Source organism: Terrapene carolina, unplaced genomic scaffold, assembly GCF_002925995.2.
Source record: "Terrapene carolina triunguis isolate 2854851 unplaced genomic scaffold, T_m_triunguis-2.0 Scaffold67, whole genome shotgun sequence".
Classification (NCBI taxonomy): Eukaryota; Metazoa; Chordata; order Testudines; family Emydidae; genus Terrapene; species Terrapene triunguis.
Window position 1 is genome coordinate 37,932,268 of NW_020664418.1, and position 23,237 is coordinate 37,955,504.

The following is a 23,237-nucleotide window of genomic DNA, read 5'->3' on the forward strand; positions in this document are numbered from 1 at the left end:
AACAATACACTGTGATTTTTGTAACTTGACACTACAAAGCACATTTGAGATTTTGAACATGTGCAATGAGCTGTAGATGCAGATCACAAACTATTCACTGAAGAGAGTTGCCAAGGATTTTTGAACAAGTTAACATGAGAATTTTGCAATTTCTGTGGGCAATTTACAGATAGAAAAAGAAGCAAAACTAGCAGACAAATTCTTTCTTACAACTTATTTGCTGAGTTCTAATGTACAGCCATATAATCACTTCCTCCTTCACTGCTACGCCACCACCTCTGGGGTGGAACGTGGCAACAGTGGTAGGCCAAGGACACTACCCATTACTCTTGCAAAAAGGGCTGTGGAATATTTAATGACCAGGACAATAACTCCATTAGCACAGTGCCAAACCCCATGCCTGGCGTCATGTAAATGCAGTGGTTCAGTAATGTCCCTGCTGAGTCGCCCACACTAAACACAGGAACGTACTGGGGTGAGTACTGACTCAGAAAGGAAAGGGCCTTCTACTGAGTCACTCACACCATTCCCTGCAGCACAGTGCCCTTAGAACTGTGCTGGGGTCTCACGGTCAATACTTACTCATAGGGACGAGTGCCCCCTACAGAGTCACCCACACCGCTCCCTGCAGCATGGGCCCCCTACTACCAGGTTGAGGTATTCAGGTCAGTTCTGAATAGTCCCCTCAGTGACAGTGTAGAGAACAAGTGCAAGTGGGATATTGGAATCCTTTGGTTTCACTGATTCATGAGCAAAGGGGAGAGACAGCTCAAATGAGATGGAGACTCCAGTGAGTCATGTAGCCTCCACAATACTGAAGCTTTATGAAGATAGAGGCGGGCTCCTGTTACCTGGTTCTCCATCTTTGTGTATTAAGCAGTGACAAGGCTCTGATTTCAGGGCTTGGTCCTTCATATCTGAACTATATCTTGAGTCGTGCTGGTAACCGTGCAAACACAGAAAGACTGACGTTTGATTGGCTACCGAAGGTATGGGCGGGGTTTGAAGTGACAATCACATGCACGGGATACACCATCGAAGAAAGTACCAGACAAAGTAAAAATTTTATTAGCAAGACAAAAGAGAAGGAGGTGGGGCGAGAGCAAGAGAGCACTGACGTATCAGAAATATAACAAGCTTGATGGCCAATTGAGACCTCATAGACATAATGATACTTTCTATCACTATAGCATCATCCACCTAAGGATATCAAATGCATTATGAACGGAAACGAATTAAACCTCACAACCTACCTCTGAGGCAGGTAATTATTAATATCTCTATTTTTAGATGAGAAAAGCGAAGCACAGAGACGTCAAGTGATTTGCCCAAGACCGCTCCGTGATTCAGTGGCAGGTATGGTATTAGAACCCAGCTCTCTGCTCCACCCAGTAGAAGCGCTGCTTCCAGAAAAGTCCCTGCCTAACCCGAAGCAGTATGCATTAGTGGTTTAATTGAGTTCAAGTGAGAAAATAGTTCTGGGAGCTATGATGATGGATTTTATCTTTTTACTAGAAATGACTGAGCAAGTCTGGTTGCATTCATGGATTGTACCATATATAAGCAAATATATATGAAGGCAAAATTACAAAAACTTTAGAGGCACAATTATGCACATAAAACATACACACAAGTGCAGACCTAAGGTTTCTTAAAAAGAGGCCCATATTTTATACAGAGTGCATGTCCGTTCTTGTATACTGCAACCTTGACTTGGGTTAGCCCAGGCTACATTCTGTTTTGGTATCAAAGTGAAACTGAGCCAGGAATGGGAAGTGCCAAGGAATTCCATGTTATCCTTGACTTAGTTCTCCTCACCCTGACAGGCAGCAATAGCCAGGTAAGCGATTGCTGTGGAAGAAAATTCCTGGTTAATTCGCTAAGGGACGACTTTTTCACAGTGACATCAGGTTAGGCACTGTATGAATAATATTGAGCTGGTTGTCAACCATGAAAGACACACGATGTTTTCACAATCTTAAGTGCCGTAGCAATTTATACATACACCAGTGAATGAGCCCACCAATCCACCGATTGAAAGAGTGTAGTGAAACAGACATATGCCAAAAGAGCCAATAAAAAATAAGAGTTGATTTGATTTAGACTCCATCTTATGCGCATCATCCTTTGTAGCCAGTTCCAGCAAACAGAGGCACAAGACCCAATACTATCAAGCAGAACCTCAGTTCACTTCTCTTCCTTTAAAGCTTTGAAGAAATATATTTTCTTTCATTCCCAATGCATAGTTGGGCCTGACAAACTGATGCAAAGTGCCTTGCACGTTGGATGGGCATGGAAGTCCACCAAAAGATCCCTTTTGGATATGGCAACTCCTAGCTGCCATAGATAGTGAAGTGACAGTTGGATTCTGGTGGCAGAAGGGCACCCAGGCTAAGGGAAGGGAGGTGAGGTGTTGTCTGCCAACAGTTGCTAAGGGACAATGCAAAGGGCTAGGAACATGGTTTGGCAGGTGCACACACTGCCTCCAGCAGGTGCAGCTCAGAGAGCAAAAAGTTCTGATTTTCTTGCTGGCTTGTTTTTGATCTTTGGAATCCCTTGAATGCCACAGAAGAAGCCAGGAGGTCCACAACAGCAGACCTAGTGCACCATAACAAACCTCACGAAACACAAGGCATCCGTCCATAAGTACATATAGATCTTTATGCTCTGGATATAGGGGTATAATATAGGTCAGGATAGGGGATAAGGAAATAGGACAGTGGTGAATATCTCATCCTACAGTGCTTCTCTGCCTCTTCCTCTCACCCCCACAATTGCCAGGATGAAATTCTCCTATTGATTCAGAGTGGAAGGCGCAGTTGCCTTCTCTAGGGCATCAGGAGAAGAACAGAGCTTCCCTGATTTCTCTAGGCTGGAGCAACATTTAGTAATGATGGTGAAAGGAAAGTGAACTCCTGGTTTCCTCCAGATATACTGTGCTCCTGGACATGGCCACAGCAGCACTCATTTTAGGTAATAAAAATATTCTCCCCTTGCTGCACATCCCCACCAAAGCAGAGGACAGAGCTTACCTATATCACAGTGGTCACCCATGTACCCCGGCGGGCACAAGCAGGTGATGTTTCCGTCTCTTTCCTGGCAGGTTCCAGCTCCACAGGGCTTCTCATCACATGTCTTGGGTATGACTGTAACTCCCAAGAGAGAGGGATATCAGACAAATTATACTGATGCCTTTTGCTGTTATGCAGTGTGCCTACTGCTGCTGCACAAAGGGGGAGATGCCTGCTATCCATGTCTCAGTGCTGCTTCACTCTCTGCTTGCCATGTTATGCTGCAGTTGTCTGTGTTTAAGGCTACTTTAATTTATCTCCACTGCCATAGAAGGTCAGAGTCAAATAATGGGGATGGAAGGGGGCTGGATAATTGTATGGCCAATAATAGCACTGATAGTTGTGCTTGTTAAGATAAAAGCAGTTGGATATTTTGTGTTTCAGGGCATGACCGGATTGCTGCAGGTGTGAGAAAAGAGCAACCCCCTCACATTCCCTCCATGTGCAGAGCTGCACAATTGGCCAGGTGCATTATGATTGTTCCATCATTTATCAGCCACTGTGAGAGGCAGATACTAGACTTGAGGGATTAATGGTCTGATCTGGTGTGGCAAATCCTACATCCCTCTAGCTTTTCATTCAGATAAAATATTTCTTAAATACCCTTTTTCATTATGTTCCCTTTGCTGTATACAGAAGGGAAGCCCCACCCCCTTTCTATAAAAGAAGGTGGGCTGGAAAAGCAATGAATATTTTTAACAATACCTTCTGCAGTGGGTTCTGGCACATCGGTGGCTTCTGGTGAAACTTGAGGCAAGATAGCAGTGGCAGTGGGTGATATCTCTAAAGTTTCTAGAACAACAGCTATTTCGGTCTCTTGTTCCGATACCATGGGAGTAGAGGACTGTATTTCAAGCCGGGCCTCTTCAGGACCCATGGGCTCTTGTGTTAATTCAGTGTCTGGCATACTGGTACTAATTACAACGTCTGGTGCAGAGGTTTCCCCTGAAACATCTGGGAGTGGGTTTGTGGGTGTTCCTGAAGAATCTTCCCTTCTCTCTTCCGGTGCTCCAGAAGTTTCACCACTGACCACAGCTATGCCAGATGTTTCTATGTTAACTTCAGGCAATACAGATGTTTCACCGCTGGTTTTGTAAACTGTAGAAGTTTCTATGCTAATTTCAGGCAATGCAGATATTTTGTCACTGGTTTCATGTACTGTAGAAGTCTCTATGCTAATTTCAGATACTGCAGATGTTTCACCAATGGTTTCATGAACTGTAGAAATTTCTATGGTAATTTCAGGCAATGCAGATGTTTCACCATTAGTTTCAGGAGCTGTAGATGTTTCTATGCTAATTTCATGAAATCCAGATGTTTCTACAGTAATTTCAGGAAATGCAGAGGCCTCTCTACCAATTTCCCCAGATGAAGAGACATCTCCACTTGACTCAAAAATATGGGGGAGTGTCACAGCTGTTTCTCCACCTAGCTCCTGTGAAACTGTTGGTTTTGTCACAACTTCCACCAAATCAGAAGTGACCAAGGTGACTTCTGGAAGTCCGGAGGCCTCTCCACTAACTCCAGTCACTGCTGAGGACTCTCCACTTAAGTCTGTGACTCCAGAAATTTCTCCACTAAAATATGGAATGACTGATGGCTCTCCACTGATATCTACTGTCCCTGACGGTAACCCACTAATATCCATAACTCTAGACACTTCTCCAGATGTTTCTCTTTCCCCTGAAGGAAGTCCACTGATTTCTAATATCCCAGATGGCCCTTCTCCTACCTCTTGTGCAACAGATGTCTGAGTTACAACTTCCACTAAAGTTGTATCCACAAGAGAGATAGTGGGAAAGCCAGAGGGGAGTCCACTATAATCATAAACTCCAGATGGCAGGCCGCTAACAACCTCAACACCAGAAGTATCTCCACTGATGTCAATTACTCCACTTGGAAGTCCACTCATTTCAGGAGCTCCAGAAACCCCTCCACTGAAGTCTATTTGCCCAGAAGGCTGACCACTAACATCTAAAATTCCAGACACTGTGCCTGATATATCTTCGTCCCCAGAGGGCAATCCACTGATTTCCAAAAACTTTTTTGCTTCTGCTTCCGTAACTGATGGGGTGGTCACTTCAACCAAACTGGTATTTAAAAAGATAACGCCTGAGGGCTCTCCACTTCTATCAACACCAGAAACAAGGCCACTTAGGTCTACAAGGCCACTTATGTCAGGTATCCCAGATGGTTCTCCACTGAAATCAATTCCTGAGGGAAAGCCACTGATATCAGGTATTCCAGACGGTGCTCCACTGATATCTGGTATCCCGGATGGTGCTCCACTGAAATCGATTCCTGAGGGTAACCCACTGATATCAGGTATCCCAGATGGTGCTCCACTGATATCAGGTATCCCAGATGGTGCTCCACTGATATCAACTCCTGAGGGCAACCCACTGACTTTTCCACTAATGTCCCATTCAGCAGAGGGTAACCCCGATAGGTCTCCTTCTCCACTGACCCCAATTGTTCCTTTTCCTTCCAGTTGACTTTCTGCTACTGTTGTTACAACTTCCACCAAAGCAGTATCCACAAGAGAGACAGTTGGAAAACCAGATGGGAGTCCACTTTCATCATACTCTCCAGATGGCAGGCCACTAGTAAGCTCAACACCAGAGACTTCTCCAGAAGGTAGTCCACTAATTTCTGGAATTCCACTGATTTCTTGCAGTCCAGATGTTACCCCACTAAGGTCTGGGATTCCAGAAGCAGATACTAATAGGTCTTCCTCGCCAGAAGGTAACCCACTGCCTTCAATAATGCCCGAGGGCAGCCCACTTTCATCCCCTGATGGCAGTCCAGAAGGAAGTCCACTGAAATCCAGGTCTACAGATGGCACTCCGCTTTCTTCGATCCCTGAGGGCTCTCCACTAGGTTCAAATGTTCCAGAAGCTGATTCTCCAGGTATCCACCCAGAAGCTGATGGTTCACCACTGGTTTCAAGTACTCCAGACAGAGATATCTCCCCTGAAGGCACTCCACTGAGAGAAGTCTCTGCACTGGGCTCATCTGGTATTGCAGCAACAGGGGGGAAAGCTGATGGACTCACTGGAAAAGAAGCAGGGGAAGTGGGGGGAGAGAGAGAGTGAGGAAGAAGGATTTAACAAATCAGTTTCAAGGAGCTATTGAAAATGTCCTGTTTGACTGTGCATAAAAACTGACATCGAATAAAATAGTGACAGACTCTGAAGTTGAGGGCAGAAAATCCTATACACTTTCCAGATCGCCCTCCCTCCCCTAAACTCTGTTAATGAGGATTATCTCAAATAACTCTGGAAAAGTGGTTCAATTTATCACCTCCTGTGACAGTACAATTGCAACACAAATTCCCGAAGGATAATCATCAGAACAAAGCCAGCATTCCAGCAACCATTAGTGGATGGAAACTGCTGCTGTTTCTGCTGATAAGACATAGAAGAAGAAAAAATCCAAACCTATCCTGCAGTTTTTGTCTCAGTGTTGCTTCCAGTAAAGCTGTACCCCCCCTTGAAAGCCAGAAATTGAAATCTGTTTCCTGAATGATTTTCCCTCTTTACATGCACATTTAGTGATGAACTGCCAAAATCTTAACAACCGGTTCCCTACTGGGTCTTCAGCGGCACTTCGGCAGTGGATCCTTCAGTGCCGCCAAAGACCCAGAGCGAGTGAAGGACTCGCCGCCGAAGACTCGGAGCGCCGCCCGGTGAGTACAAGCCCCATGTGTTTTTTTACATTTTTTTTTTTAGTCATCCCTGCCGAGGCCCCGTTGAAACTGTTCGAATCAGGCCCCGCACTTCCTAAAGCTAGTCCTGCACATTGGGGTTGCAAAATTGTATTGGGGGCCGGGTAGGGAAGGCTGTGCCTCCCAAAACAGCCTGTCCCCCCGATCCGATCCTCCCCCTCAGAACCTGCAACCCATCAACCCCCCCGCTCCTTGTCCCCTGACCACCCCCTCCCAAGACCTCCCACCCTAAATTCCCTCCAGGATCCCACCCCCTACCCAACTCGCCCCGCTCCCTGTCCCCTGACTGCCCCGACCCTATCCACCACCACCCCGACAGACCCCCGGAACTCCCACACCTACCCAACCCCCCCCGTTCCCCATCCCCTGACCGCCCCCCAGAACCTCCGCCCCCTCCAACCGCTCCCTGCCCCTTATCCAACCCCTCCTCCCAGCCCTGGCCTGGCCCCCTTACCATGCTGCTCAGGGCAGCGTGTATGGATGCCGCGCGGCCCCCTGGAGCTCGCAGCCCCACCCCCTTACTATGCTGCTCAAAGCGGCAGGACCTGCAGAGCTGCCCAGGAGCAGTCCAGAGCGCTGGCGCCGGCGGCACGGCACACTGAGGCTCTGCGAGAGGGGGGAAGGCGGGGGAGCCTCCCCAGCCGGGAGCTTAGGCGGGCCAGACAGGACGGTCCCGCGGGCCGGATGTGGCCCGCGGGCCGGTTTAACAACAGAAAAACCTCGCTCTCCCAATTGCCCACCCCTTTAACAACCGGTTCTAAACTGGCTTTTAAATTTAACAACCGGTTTGCGCGAACCGGTGCGAACCGGCTCCAGCTCACCACTGTGCACATCGATGTGTTATTGTAGGATAGCTCAGAAATGTTGGGCTGTTGGCACTAGTTTGTTAGTGTAGGGTTGGCTGATGAGTCCAATATGCTGGCTTTGACTATTTTTATTTTAAAAAGAAGTGCACCGAATCATCTCTTTTAAAAAACAAAAAAAGTCTGAGCTCAGTTTTCCAGAACCGTGTGCGTAAAAAGGCGTGTACAAAATTGACACCTGCATTTGTGGTAACTGTTTGCACATATTCTGTACGTGCAGTTTTGAAAACCTGGGCCATAATGAACTACCTGGATTTTGCTAACAGCTTAAAAAAACCCAAAGATGCCTCAAACGTTGGGTCAGCTGCCCTCTCCGGGCCCCCTTACCAAAAAGCTTGTCACAAGCAGAGCTGGAACAGCTGGGAGCCCCAGGTTTTATTTGCTCTAAGTAACTAAGAGCCCACACTTTCTTGTCACAGAATAGCCTTTCTCCATTCACATTAATCCCCATTTGCCCTGGGTTGCCTGTGAATAATGTAGTGTCCATGAGGAATACCATGTTTCACTCAGTGTGATCCAGGAGGTGTGATGGCTTGAGCTCTAGGCCTCAGAGCTCTGCTTGGCTAAAAGGTGCATGTGAGGTGAATCTGGGTTTCTGAGCCAGAGAACCAACTCCCTCTGAAGAGAGAGCTGCAGTTCAAAGCTTCCTCCCTCATCAGGTTACTTCCCAGCTGGATTCAGACAGGGATTCGCCTTGGTAAGGACACAGTATTTTTGTTTCTGGATTGCCCTTGCCCTAAACATTTCCTCTGCCAGTCTAGTGCACCTCTGGGTGCAGGGAACAGCCCGACCCACCTGATAGCAAGGAAATGTCAGTTGGAAAGACTTCTGTTCCCCACGCCGTCTGATTTTCAGGTTCAGTGGCAAACTCCGTTTCCACAGTTGGCTCCTCCCCAGAGGGTACTTCCTCCAAGCCAGGGATCACCTGGGTTACAATCTGCTCCTCAACAAATTCCTCCTTGTCCAGAGATGGCAGGGCTGGAACCGAAAGATATTGAAGAGAATTTCTAAGAAGGCATTGGCTCTCTCAGAAACCTGATGCTGCTCCATAAACTATCCTGATACCAGGGTGACAAGCAACATAGAAAGGTCTATAATTAAATATATAGCATTTCTCTTAATAGGAGATAAACAGACTAAATTAGACTGGAGAAAGTAGGGGCAGAGGAGACTTCATAGATTGTTTCCATCTCAAATTTTCTGATTCTGTGAGAGTAAAATGAATGCAAAAGAATGAGCCATGTGGTGTCCCTGTGTGTCCTTGGGAGGAACAGCTCCTTTTGGTAAACATACAGTAGAACCCTCGTGTAATCATCTCCCTCTTGAAATCCTTCCCCCACAGAATGCAGAGTTTTCCCTGTGCTATCAGCATTGTGTGCTATGGCAAATGGCTCTGAAGAGTGGGTCAGTACCTCTGAAACAGAAGGCATGGTGCCTTGACAGTGGGTCAGGGAATCCCGTCTGGTTGGGGTGCAAGTAGATGGTTCTCACACCAGGTTTGTCTCCCCCACAAGCAGGACGTGGGGTCACAATGGGATATCGGATGCTGCCATCAGCAAGCCAGCCAGCACGGCATCTATCCAGGCCCAGCTTCCAGGCAGCATGGAGTTGCCCAACAGAGGCCAGGGTGGCATTCTGGCTCTCACAGTATTCCTGGGCTTCTAGGAGGGTGAACTGATTTGCTTGGGTTGCAAAGAACACCTCACCTGGAGGAAAAAATCAAGTATGAGTCACTTACACATAGAACTATGGATATTTCTGCCCCTCCGCTGTACTTTACACCCCCCCCCCCCAACACCCGTGCTCACAGGCATGTGGAGAACATACCCTTCAGTCGGTCAATGTAGCAGTACACGTCGTACATCTCAGAAGCTGGGCGCATACCATACGTCCGCACGCCTGGGGAGCTGTCCTTGTCTCCTATGCATTGATTCCGTGGGGTCACAATGGGGTATCTGCCAAAACAGAAAGAAAGGGGCCTCTCCAGTGAGGGTCCTGCATACACTGTGATTGAAGAATCTCGGTGGGTGTTCCTGTGGAAGGGACGTAAGCTCTCCATTGAATAATGATCATACTTAGCATTTAGAGGTGCCCAACGTCCTTAATCATAATAATAATGGTAATGCCTAGCTCTTGTATTGGGCTTTTCATCAGTATGATTTAGAAACATGTCCTGGACACGCAACATGGGAAAATGTGGCACACGTGGGGAACACGTTCACAATTCAGCAGCACATTACACTACAGTCCGACCTGTGTTTTATCCGTGTCAGGTGCTACTGTGCTGTCACTGGGGTCCTGCGTCCATGTGGGGCTGTGCGGCACATTGGCGGTAACCCAGGTGACTCTGTTTCATGGCTGAATGTTTCTTTCAGGTCATCTTGACCTGACCTGGCCTCCCCTTACCTGACAGTCTGATCCCGCAGCCAGCCGGCGTCACACTGATGAAAGCCAGCCTGGTAGGCAGCCTGCAGTTGTTCGGGTGTGGCGATGACAGCGTTGTTATCCAGGCAGGCCTGCTGGGCTTTGGTGAAGGTGAGGGAATACCTGCTGGTGGCTGGTCGGTAATGAAACACGACACCTGGTGGGGAAAGGGAGAGAGCAGTGACGTATGGACACGGAGACCCCCAGGCACCCTGGATGGATATTCAGGAAGGGCCTTCAAAACCAACCTGGTAGGAGCAGTACCTGCTGGAGCCACATTGATCCAAGTCCCTGGTTTACTGGTCTCTGCTGTTATTAAAGAGGCTATAAAAGGAGGGGTTATCTTGGGGGTCTCCCATTCCTCCCCTCAATGATCGCAATGCAGTGACCTCCCCTTCAGCTGCAGAGGGGTGCACACAGAACATTGGAATCTGGTGTCGGCCAATGCAGCTCTCATCCTCAGACAGAGGGGGTCATTCTACAACCTCATGAGATGCCCTCCAGGCTCCCCTGCCCATTCCTGTGCCATGCACAGAAGAAGAGCTGCTGGCAGTAGGCAGATAGCTATTCCTGCCATGAACTGCTAGGGGCAGGGGAAAGACTGGGAGTGCCCAAACCAGACACACTTTCTCCAGTAGAGCCAAATCCGTTGCTAGATGGACAGTGTTCCAATTTTGTCAGCTGAAGCAGCGGTGTGGCTGGCCCTGGAGGAAATGGATCGTGAGGTTTCTTGTTGCCTCTGTGACTTACCAGTGGGAGAAATGGGCTGCTCAGGAATGAGACCACTCGCAGGAGCGGCTGTCACCCGCACAATCGTCTCTTCCACTGAGGCAAACTCTAGTTCTGGCGTGGCTGTCGCCCCCAAGTCCTCCTTCGCTGAGCTCACCTCCGGTGCCAAACTGGTGAAAAGAGTGTCCAGGACCGAGGTGGTGACCTCTTCAGGAGTCACCCATACAGCTGTGACTCCCTCTTCAGTCACATTCTCTGCCTCTGTGAAAGCTGTCTCGGCAGTGATACCAGTGGCAAAGAGATCTGGAGTGACTGTGAAGCCTTCATCTAGCTCTGAGGCAGTGGGTGTGAAGTCAATTGGCTCTAGAGTTGCAATGCTGCCTCGGGCTTCCTCCTCTGTGACATTGTGTGGAAGAGGTATCTCCACTTCGGTTTGGGTGACGGTCTGGATGGTGAAGTTCTCAGGGACTAAAAAGTCCTCATCTACAACAAGAGGCAAATGTTTCCTTTACTGGCGTCTCCAAGGGACACAGGCCCAGGCTTTGGAAACAAATCTATGTACGGACACTCAGGAAAGGAGCTGGGTGTGCAGATGCTCTGATGGGAGATGGGGAGGGTGATCGGATGGTTGTGGGGGCTATGATGGGAACCTGGGTAGGCGATAGGGTGGGTATGATGGGAGATGGGGCGGGTGATGTGATCAGAACTAGGGTAGATAATGGGGTAGTTGTACAGGTGTTCTGAAGGGAGATGCTATTGCACAAGGCATATGTGTGATGGGAGATATAGACCATGTGAGTCACCATGCCACAATGGGTGACAGCATGTGCACACTCTGGGAGCTATTCCATCTTGCAAATGGACTCAGTGAGCCTGTGGGGCACTGGCCTGCTGGGTACTCGGTGCCCCTGTTTGGAGGGTGAAATTCAACCTTTTAAAAAGTAAAATATTGACCATTTCCCCTCCCCCTGCTCCTCGTCTCTCTAAAGCACTCTACAGTGGAATTTAATTGAATTAAAAGGGGAGTCACTTGTTTTTGTTCCCATATGTTCTATAGCTTTCATATGAGTTAAGGAGTCAGAGCTCCCTTCTCCCCCCCACACCTTATACTCCTGACTCTAATCCGCTAGCGCACCTCACGCTAATCTAGTCTTTTGTGACCTCTAGTGCCAGCAGCAGGGAATTTAAAATACAAAGCTCAAAATGGGGAAAGGAAAGGGGGTGCTCCTGTAATGCTGCACCGCAGGCAGGCCTGAGCCTGAGAGTGAAGCACAGAGAGATGCGGGGAGCCAAGCAAGTGCCTGTCATATTTTGAGGCAGGATCGAGCCGGGGAGCAGTGCACGGGGGAAGCTGGGAAAACAGGATTGAACACTGCAGAACAAATACGATCAGACCTCCACCCTAATGCTGCTTTGTTTTCTCAGTTGGTTTATTTCAAATTCCATTTCCTTTACCCAGCTAGTTCATTGTCGCCTTCTTTAGAGGTTTTTAAGGTCAGGCTTGACAAAGCCCTGGCTGGGATGATTTAGTTGGGGATTGGTCCTGCTTTGAGCAGGGGGTTGGACTAGATGACCTCCTGAGGTCCCTTCCAACCCTGATATTCTATGATTCTATGATTCTCACAGATCTGAGAGGCTTCCAAGAACCAGGCATCAAAGCTCAAACACTTACCTGTCATATTAAGTGGTTTAATAAGTAGCACCTGAGAGAGACTGCGGGGCACTGACATGTTGGGCCTGATTTGCTGGTGTGGTCAGGCCACTTTGTGCCACATGACTGGCATAATCTGATCCCAAAGTGGGCTTCATTGGCCCTGGGAAGATAACCCCACTCATTTTGAATTTGAACCTCCAACACCTGGTGTAGACACACACAACCCTCCCTGCCTGCTGCTGGCAATTGGCATATCAGGACATGGGCATGGCTAGCAGATAGAGGATGTAGCTGAGATGCCCATGAGCCAGGGCAATCCTTAGCTGCAACTTGGGCCCCTTATGGAAATTTGCAGCCTAGGCAGCCCTCTAACATTAGCACGGGGCGGCCAGCCTTGCACAATGGCTACACTGGGACCAAGGAAATGCAAAATGGAGTCCTTGCACACGGACCCCTACCATAGGCACTATGCAAAGCACTGCTGCTCAGGAGCTGACCTATTGTCTTCTTTCTGCTGTCTTATCTATAATATTAAATTACTTAATATGCAAGCACTTGATCTCTGCTGCCTGGTTCCTGGAGAGCCATCAAACTTGGAAGGTATTTGACAATCTGGAGTGGATAGAGGCATATCACACTCACCTCCCATTGAGAACACTCAGTTGTACTGCAATGCTAACATACACTCTGAACTCTTCTCTCTCTGCTTGGACAAGAATGGAGGGGCGCTGGCCTGCTGGGTACTGGGTGCCTGTAAATTTACATCTGCTTTTCTTGTTTAAGTGAAACAGTAAGAAGCTTTTCTGTGTTAATTCTGAGGTGGGGCTAGCAACAGAGTCAAAGGCATTCCGAGAGACAGACACCAGAAATGATCAGTGGGGAAAGATGACAAGTGATGTATCTGATTCTTATGTTGGTGGCCATCGCCATAATATTTGAGTTAATCCTGCACTGCCATGACTAAGAGGGGATCTCATAGACATCCTCAAGTATTTGAAGGAAGTACCAAAAGTGGAGGGAAGTTTAGTGTGATCCCTGTGGTTCTAACTATTTTTATTATTCATTACTATTATTTATTATTATTATTAATTTAATTAATTTTTTATAGAATAGACTGGAATGGTCTCCCAAGGGAAATTATGGAAGTCCTGTCTCTTGACTCACTAAAACCAGGAGTGGACACAGCACGGGGAAACAGAGCATGACAAACAATCAGGCATTGGACAAGATGGGACTTAACAGGAGTTTTTCATCTTTAATTTCCATGGTTGTGCGATAATTCAGCTTGGACTGGGATGCACCATACCCAGATCCTGGAATCTGCTGCTTACGAGTACTGATGGAGGCACTGTACTTAATTCAACAAAACCCCAGTGCAACTCACCTGTGTAGCAGATCGCATCGTAGCGTGAATGGGGGTGAGGGTATCCCGTCTGATTGACATGGAGGTACACCGTCCGCACCCCCACCAGGTTCCCGCCGCAATTGGGACGTGCCTTGGAGATGGGATACCGAACGCTGCGGTCTGCCAGCCAGCCTGCACTGCACACATCCATGCCACCCTTCCATGCCAGGTACAGCTCTCCCGTGGTGGCCAAACGGGTCCCGAGACTGAGGCATTTCTCTGCGGCTTCCTGGAAGGTGAACTTCTCTGGGGAGGTGGCATAGAAGACTTCACCTGCAATCACACAACCATTGACTCAAGGACTGACTGCAGTGTTTAATTCCTCTTCCATCTACCTCTCTCTTCCCTTCACTTTCCTTCCCTAGGGGCTGGTGGGATGAAGGAAAGGTTAAAAACACTAGATAAGTACAGCTTGGATGAGTGACAACTAAGGGTGGGGACATACACATGATCACTGTCTATAAATATTAGGAAGGTGCAAACCTCAAAGAGGGAGAGGAATTTTCTAGGGTGGAACAAGGGGGTGTATGTTCTACTTGGAGTCATGCAATGACATTAAGATAAGGAATATTTTGGGGCCTGGTCAGAGGTACTGAGCCGCACTGCTCTCATTGACTTCAGTTGTAGGCATGGGTGGTCAGCACCTGTGAAAATCATTTCCTAATGAGAGATACCAGAATGTGGAATCGTCCCCTGACGTAAATAATGGGAGCTCCATTGCTTTAATCAATTAAAACCAGAGTGGACAAAGCCCAGAAAAACAGGCTTTAGGGAATAATCCAGCCTTGGCGGGGTGGGACTAGATGGGATCTCACATGGCTTTTGAATCTCTAATGTCTCTGACTTCTAGCTCCTTTGCCTCTTGTTTTATCCTTGTCTGCAGTGAGGATGCTCATGATACTGCCAGCTCAGTCCCTTGAGAATTACAAAGGAGAAACCCAAGATCACCTTGCATTTCCTCTGCATAACAATAAACATCGTATGTTTCGTCTGTCTCCCGAATGCCATAGGTCCTCACTCCAGGAAACTCGTCCTTGTCGCCATAGCAACCCTCTCGGGGATGGTGCATTGGGTACCTGAGAGCGAGAGCAAGAGAGAGAGCATGCACAGGAAATGTCTAGTGAGTAGACAGAAGCTTCATTAGAAAGATGACTGTCACATGGCTCTGTGGTGCAGGAGGCATCAGGACAAGCTGAGCAGGTGTTGGAGAATCAGAATTGGGATTTGACATTCTGGGGGGAGGGAGGAAGTGGAGGCAGGCCAAACCCCCAGAACTTTTCCTGGACAGGAGAAGAGGGAAAAGTGGGCTTACTCCTTTCCATTCCTGACACTGGAGGTGAGGGGAAGAGATCCTCCAGGTGTCCCCCAAAGATACTGATGCAGCAGGAGTTGCTGGGTTTTCAGACTCCTCTGAGCCCTGCTAGATGACTACTTGACGTGTGCAAAATACAGCCACATCTGTTGAGCTTGGCATAGCATCTATGCAATTTGCATGGGCAAAAGTAGAGGGCATGGGAACCAGGATTAAACCACCACTCTCAAGTCTCTGGGCCATTCAGTCCTTAGCGTCTCAGCTGTCACTGCCAAACAAGGGGGCCAGTTGTGAGAGTGGTTTTGTGATGTGGACACCTATCTACCTGGAAATAGACTGAGATCCACCAGCTCATTCCACACCAAATGACTATCAGATGGTAACTGCTAGTCATTATTTACCTGGGATGGGATTTAAACCAATTACCTAGATGTGAAAGGCTCTGTATCCCATTTCCAGCCCCTGGCTGCCTGGATAGCCCTCTTTTCTTCCCTCTTGGCCACCTTGCTTCCCCTCTTTCAGCTGATTACCTGACAGTCTGATCAGCCAGCCAGCCGGCATCACACTGATCAAACCCATCATCATAGGCTGCCTGCAGCTGTTCAGGAGTAGCGATGACAGCACTGTTCTGGATACACGCCTGCTTTGCCTTTTCAAAGTCCAACGTGTACCTGGTGGAGATGGCTCTGTAATGGAACACGATTCCTGGAAAACACATCCACCAGCACAAGCACATAAACACACATCAGTCAGTGAAGAACCAGCCCCGCACCAGTTTCCCTTTCAAAGGGGTTAGCAAGTCAGAAAAAAGGCATTCTATCTCATGTAGAAAATCATGTGTTTGCCACAGATCATTCGTATTGCGTGGGCAATCTACTGTGCCCTGAAGAGACTCTGTTCTTCCCCATGCTATATTCCACCATCCCAAGGCCACCAGGCTTCAATTTAAGGGGAATTAGATGTACTCCCTTTGGTGAACAGAAAAATCTACAGGAACAGACCTGCTGTCCAGTCCAGGTTCTTTTCTCCTGTGACGCTGGAGCACACTAATGCTACATCTAAATCCGGTGTTTTAATGTTGACGGCTTCAGCGTAAACCAACATCCCAGAATGCAACAAATACATCACTGTCAGAAGGATCCAAAACTATCAAGACATTTAAAGTGGCTGGCATGGCACTGCACGGTATTGTAAAAACACTCTATGGAAATTGGCTAATTGTGTGTTATCAGTACAATGTTGTACTATTTTATTATAGACTTGAATGTGGTAATGTCCAATGGCCCCAATCAGGATTAAGGCTCCAGTGCACCGGGTATTGTCCAAACCCACAGGAAGGCATGGTCCTTGCCCTGATGATACATATATTTTATACTATAGCAAATGTGCTTTGAAGAGTTATATGTACTGCAAATGTAGTTAAGCCATACTATTCCATACAGAGTGACTTTTAAAAGGAGTGGGTGGCTGTATGCATACTCAGGCCTGGCATAAGAAGGGTTAAACCTCTTGCATGCTTTCTTTCTTGGCCCCTCTTCTTCTCACTCACAACTGTATTGACGAGAGTAACAATGTTAACTGTGGGAAAGTTAATTGTGTGTTATATTGTCTACATATGAGCTAACTAAACCACTTTTACGTTTCTTGAAAGACCGTAAGAATGGCTCTACCAAAACAGGCCAACGGGCCATCTGGAAAATATCCCATCTCCTAACATACTAGGTGAGACCAAACGTCTCATAGGTCCAATATCCTGTTTCCTGCTACACCACATCACACCACCCGTCCATCTCCTCTAGCGTTCCATCTCCTGCCCATATCAGAACAGACTGGTGCCATCTTCTACCACACTGGGTGACACTGTTGGTCTGTTTAATATGGCATTCCAGATCCTGCCCACATTAGAATAAATCAATGGTCTATCTTGTTTGGCTCCTGCTCACATACAAGATCAGACCAATGATCCGTCAAGTCTGGCATCCTGTCTATGACAGCGAGTGATGCCAGATGCTCATGGAAAGGGTAAAATGCCTCCACTTCTATTCATAATGCACCTGGTCAGATTTCTTCCTTCCTCTTTCTCCCCAGTCAAACCAATGTAAGCATCAACACTATCACCAAGAGGAAACATTGACATAATGGCCTCACCTTTCACTATGACCTCTATTGTATCCTGGCTGTCCTCAATACCATGCATCACCTCGCAACGATAGATCCCAGTGTCGTTGGACCTCAGCGCTTTGATTTCCAAGGTGGCATCGGTGGGGATGGCAGGATAGTTGGGCAGAGAGATCACCTCCTTGTACTCAGTGTTGATTCGAACTTGCCCCTCTGTGGCCACTAGTAAGACGACTTCCTTCCCATTGGAGAGTCTGCTCCATTTGATTCTTGGGGTCAGAGGAGGAGTATAGGGGGCTGTGGTGACATGATCCAATGAGTCGATGAAGTAGCAGGGGATGGTCAGAGAGTTTCCCAGGATGACACGCAGGGGAGACCGTTCAGGTATGCTCACACTCAGTGTGTTACCATGATCTGCCCAGTCCCAATATGGAGAGAGACAAAGTGAGGATTAATCAATAACACACATCAGTCATAACTACCAACATTTTCAAAGTAGCCTCAATCTAGCTTGTAAATCTGCACCCACAATATTAGGAAATATATATATTTGGGTATAGTCTAGTCAATATAATTTGAAGTAACTGATGTTCCTAAAGCAGCCCCTGAGCATTGGTAACAGCCCTGGTGGAATATAACGCTATTACACTGAAGGTAGGTTGGGGGCCTTGATACTAGGTTACAAGCTGGGAGTATCTCCCACCCTACCAAGCACAGCAACAGCAGCATGTCATGGTGTTGCAGCAGCCCAGAGAGGAGGCCCTCGGCAATGATGGGTGAAATTAGTGAGCTCATAGGTAGACCTGTTAAGTTGCCTGTGTCTGCTGTGTGAGGGACATGTTGGCCTGTTACATGTATGGTCCACTGCACCGAACAGTGGTCCTGCTGACTGTACATACCTGAAACTTCCACAGAGATGGCTGCAGTGATGACTCGCAAACACACAAACACTAATAGTAAAGTGGTCATAGTTTACCTGAAACAAACAACATAGGGAGGCAGGGGTTAATTACTGCTGGATGATCATAAGGGAATGAGGACTCTTAAGAGGGAACAAGCCCATTAACCTACAGTACCTAAACACACCCCGACAGGGTTTTTTTTACATATAACCAGCAACAAAAGAGAGTTTTCAGGGCAACACCTTGTCTAATAGAGGGAGGGACAAGGCATCTTGCTCCAAACAAGGGTGTCCATTATGTGCAGTAGCATTATTATTGTATTCTCACACTCTCTCTTGTGATCTTCACTTCTGGGCAGAAAGACAATTTTGCCATGGAGTTTCTCATTTGTTTTACATCTATTCCAGCAATGACCACTGGGTCAGATGCCCTCTCTACCTAACCCTACACCGTTGCCTGGAACACCCGAAATAGAAGCTTCTTCACATTACCAATATCCTTCCTCTACTAAGCCAACATGGAATCCTTGGCCAGCTGCTTGGAGGTAATTTGTACAACTATTCTAGCGGAAGTCTGGCCCCTTCAGGGTGAAAAGGCTAAAGGTCACAACATAACCAATAATCCTGACTTTACAGTCTATACTTCTTTAAATACAAATGGATTCCACAGCTCTTTAGCAACTTCACTGTAAGGACTACATGACATATACATCATGTAGGGATCCCATTAATCAGGGGAACTCACCACTTCAGAACAAGTATCAGAGGGGTAGCCGTGTTAGTCTGGATCTGTAAAAAGCAACAGAGAGTCCAGTGGCACCTTTAAGACTAACAGATGTATTGGAGCATAAGCTTTCGTGGGTGAATACCCACTTCGTCAGAGGCATGAACAGTTTGTCTGAACTGTCTTCAGTTCAGAACAGTTTCAGACAGACAGTGGAGGACTATCCTGTATCCAGAAATGGCAGAAGGAATGAAGGGAGGCAGAATGGAATCACCCAAACTGGAATTTAGCCAGGAGAGCAAGGTTAATGCCCTTAGTCTTGTGTATAATGCCATGGGTTTTTAAATAACCACTAGTGGGCAGGACCTCAGTTTTATGTTTCATTCACAAGATGGCATAGCACCCACTAACTATGCATTGCAGCACTGATTCAGCACCGAGTCAAAAGGAAAAGCCCCACCTACTGAATCATTTAGGTTTTCCTTGGCGGTCACCTATCCAAATACTGGCTGTTTGTCTTCTGAGAGCAAGAGGGATCCCAGCTAGTGTTGGTGTGGCTGCAGTCAGAGAACATTATGAGAGACTGCGTAAATGTCTATTGGCTCAGTAGTAAAGCTCATTAACTAGCACACTTGAAAGCATGGCACAGAACAAGAGAAAATATAAATTACATCTTATAAAGTCAGGCCATTAGGCTTTCACTTCTGAAGAACTGGGTTCAAATCCTGCTTAAGCCAAAAGAGAAAATGTATTTATAAATCACAACCTGGTACTTTATCTACATGAACAAATATTAAACCCTTTGGAAATCTCTACTCAAGAGAGGCTAAATATTGAACTTGCAGGGGCTGCTGCAGGTCAGGGCTGAGGTGCATTGGCAGAGATGTGTGTGGGCCCACATTTGGAATACTTGGGTTGTTGGAGGTCAGGACTGATGTGCATGGGGAGTGGGGTGAGGAAGGGGCTGCCAGACAACATTGAGGAGAAGTAGCAGAGTCATGTGGGTGTCTAGGACTGGAACAGCAGTGGGTGCTGCAGGGTAGGACTGAAATATGTATGAGACGTCTCAATCTTTCCTCTTGTATTATTTATTATGTCTGGCTCTAGGCAGTACAAAAAGTCATTTTTACGAATAATTACTTCATACACATTTTTTTAACTATCTTGTAGCATCCATGACCAAAAGCTCCCTGTAAAATAAATATATGGAAAAAAAAAAAAAGGAACAGAATGAGACTTCCATTGCTCAGTCTGCACAGTACCCCATGGTATTTGTCAAACAGCAATGCAGGGGCTGAGTAGAAAGTTAACCAGCAAGAGACAGGGAGTAAGATATTAATTTGTATCATGGGGAAACACGCCAGTTTCTCGCTGGCTGCTAAAGTTACGTACCCATCACTGTTACATTTTAAGATCAGTGCTGGCTGTTATTTATTTATTTGTTCGCCGAGAGGCTTGGAGTCCCACTTTAGACACAAAGCCATAAAAGCAGACAAACTCAGTTCTAGTCTCTAGGTAAGGACTTCAGCACTGGGAAAAAACTCAAGCCAAATGTCGGCAATGTATTCCCGGTTTGTTAGAAAGAACAAATGGAGACAGCATGACTCAGGAGATTGTTTATGTAATAGGGAGCCTTTCACCAATAGGTCACTAGTTTTAATAAGGCCCAGGTCATTGGTGACTTAGGGTATGTCACACTGAGAGCTGGAGGTGTAAATTCTAGCTCCAGGAAACATACCTGCACTAGTTCCGATCAAGTTAGTGCACTCGATATAGAGAGTAGCTGAGGCAGAGCGAATGATGGGAGGGGCTAGCCATCCGAATGACTCGGACGGGCTTGTACTCAGGTGTCTAGCCCCTCGCTATGGCTGTACTTCTATTTTTAGTGTGTTAACTTGATCAGAGCTAGTGTGGGTGACGTTTCCTCAAGCTGGAAATTACACCTTCCAACTCGAAGTGTAGCTGTATACAGCTGTTACCCTCTGGTGATCTACTGTACGTTAAATGAATTGGGAGCGGGGAGAAGGGGGCTCTGTCCAGTTTCTAATGTCGTAGGTGAGCACATCATGTGAAATTTGAAATTACAATAAGCAGCCTTGGGGACTAACTGGATCTCTTGATGACAGAATCAATAGAGAGGCCAAGGATTGAATGGGCCATGGAGATGGAATTCTCCTATCATCCCCAGGTGTTGTGGTGGGGGAGGCCTCCAAGGCAGAAGGCACATTGGTGGGGTCAGCATTTGGGAAACTCGTACTGTCCCAGCTTGTGTTGTACCTGTTCTAGCTTTAAAGACAAGCTGTCACTTCTCCAGAGTCAGCAAATCTGGTACCTTTCAGCAGCGCCAGCATTATGCTAAAAACGATTTAAAATAAATAGCCTTGGATTAGCAAAGAGACAGGCATCCTTTTGTCTGGGTTTTTCTGCAGAAGAAACCTGGAATTGAAGCATCTTAGAGCACTGAAACAGAGAAATCAAATATGATGGGCCCTGGCTGTCTGAAAACACCTCCAGGGCTTTTACCTATTATAGGCTGGTATTGTCACCGAGCACTCAAAAGTTGTAGCAAAAAAGTTGTTTCTGTCAGGATTCATTGCCAGTGAGATATGAAGCAGGAGAGCAGGTTCATGCTAGCGCTGGTTAGAATTTGCAGAGTATGATTATTCTGAATGGGTGAAATTCACTCCTGTATGGAAAGCCAGCACAAGCCCTATGCACCCCTGGAGTCCCACTTTGCTAGGGTGACCATATTTCCTAAAGTAAAAACGGGATGGACAGGGCTCGCCTGAGCCTGAGCCACCCTGCCGCCCCACCTGCAGGACTTACCAGAGCCACCCCTACCATCCGGGGCAGGGGCTGACCCCCTGCCCCCAAGCTGCAAACCGCCCACGGCTGGGGCTGACCCCCTCCAGCTCTGAGCTCCGTGCGGCCCGCAGCTGAGCCTGAGCATTTGAGCCCTGTTCTGCCCATGGCTGACCCCCCCTGAGCTCCGTGCTGTCTGTGGCAGACCCTCCCCCCGAGCTCTGTGCCACCTGTAGCTGGGGCTGACCCCCCCCACAAGCTCCAAGGGGCTGAGTGCCTGAGCTGTGTGCCACCCATGACTGACTGCCCCCCCCCAAGCTCAGCACTGCCTGGTACTGGGGCTGACCCCCTGTCTCCCCAGCTCTGCACCTTGTGCCACCCGCATCTGGGGCTGACCCCCCCCCCCCCACAAGCTCCAAGCGGCTGAGTGCCTGAGCTGTGTGCCACCCATGGCTGACCCCCACCCCTCAGCTCAGCACTGCCTGGGATGGGGGCTGAGTCCCCCCACCGCCGAGCGCTGCACCCCATGCCACCCGCAGCTGGGGATGAGCACCCAAGCCCTGTGCTGGCCATGGCTGGGGCTGACGCCCCCTCCCCCCAACCTCCACACCGGCTGGTGCTGGGGCTGACTTCCTCCCAAGATCCATGCCGCATGCAGCTGCGGCTTGGGCTGATCCCAATGCCAGCTGGGGCTGACTCCTGAGCCCGCAGCCCAGCACCTCATGCTGCTGACCCTCCTCCCAATGTTCCTCCACTTTTTTGGTAAACTGGGCATTTGTTCCTTGGCTCTTTCCAACTGATCAGTTGGGGAAGAGCAAATGGGACAAATGCCCATTTTTGTCAAAAAAGTCAGGACAGCCGGGACAGAGCTTAAAAATGGGACTGTCCCAGCCAAAACGGGGCGTATGGTCACCCTACACTTTGCTTTGTGCTGGTCCTTCACACGGGGGCTATTTCGTCATACCGTAAGAGCAGGGAAGACAGGAACATTTCCAAGTTTGGTTTATTCGGGAAAAAGAAACACCCTCCCTCCATCTCCCCTCCCCCGCAGTATCCCACAGACAGTGAATTCTTTCTCTCAGTGGCAGTTCAAACAAATTAGAATAATAGTGTGTGGAGTGCATTCTGCCAGCTTCATAGACCTGACTCCCTGCCAGTGCGAAATTCAATCAGGTGCCTATTCCTCACGGTCATGTTTGCAACATGTTCTCCATTTCTCACTATTCTAACTACCGCAGGGAAATCTTATCCTGCAGCTCATACAAAGCCCTGCTTTGTGCTGCTTAGAATGTCCTCGATAATTTGCCATCATTAGCAGTGATGATTTTATATTCTACTATTCTATGATTCCGTTTTGTTTCTGTAGGGTTGTCAGCGTGCCTGGCACTCGACAGTGGGTGAACATCTCTGTTTTAAAGAGTGCTCCTGTAACCGACAGGCCCTTGCCTAAAGACCTCAGCGTATGAAGGTATAGTCCAGGACAACACTGAGCAAACCCGGAGTGGTG

The 23,237-nt window shown here is 47.8% G+C and overlaps 1 protein-coding gene across 4 annotated transcripts in view; it reads right to left on the reverse strand.

Annotated features, from left to right (window-relative positions):
- Positions 1–23,237, reverse strand: part of ACAN (aggrecan) — a 78,004-nt gene that overhangs the window by 19,816 nt on the left and 34,951 nt on the right. For all 4 annotated transcript variants that reach the window (XM_026648339.1, XM_029910720.1, XM_026648340.1 and 1 more), the window contains 12 exons: positions 18,203–18,279; positions 17,334–17,717; positions 15,716–15,890; positions 14,822–14,949; positions 13,853–14,146; positions 10,836–11,297; positions 10,068–10,242; positions 9,489–9,616; positions 9,074–9,367; positions 8,457–8,639; positions 3,777–6,125; positions 3,033–3,146 (listed from right to left, as the gene is read on the reverse strand). In XM_026648339.1, the coding sequence (XP_026504124.1) occupies positions 3,033–3,146; positions 3,777–6,125; positions 8,457–8,639; positions 9,074–9,367; positions 9,489–9,616; positions 10,068–10,242; positions 10,836–11,297; positions 13,853–14,146; positions 14,822–14,949; positions 15,716–15,890; positions 17,334–17,717; positions 18,203–18,272 (4,756 nt within the window). In that variant the 5' untranslated portion in view covers positions 18,273–18,279. The remainder of the gene's footprint in view (positions 1–3,032; positions 3,147–3,776; positions 6,126–8,456; positions 8,640–9,073; positions 9,368–9,488; positions 9,617–10,067; positions 10,243–10,835; positions 11,298–13,852; positions 14,147–14,821; positions 14,950–15,715; positions 15,891–17,333; positions 17,718–18,202; positions 18,280–23,237) is intronic.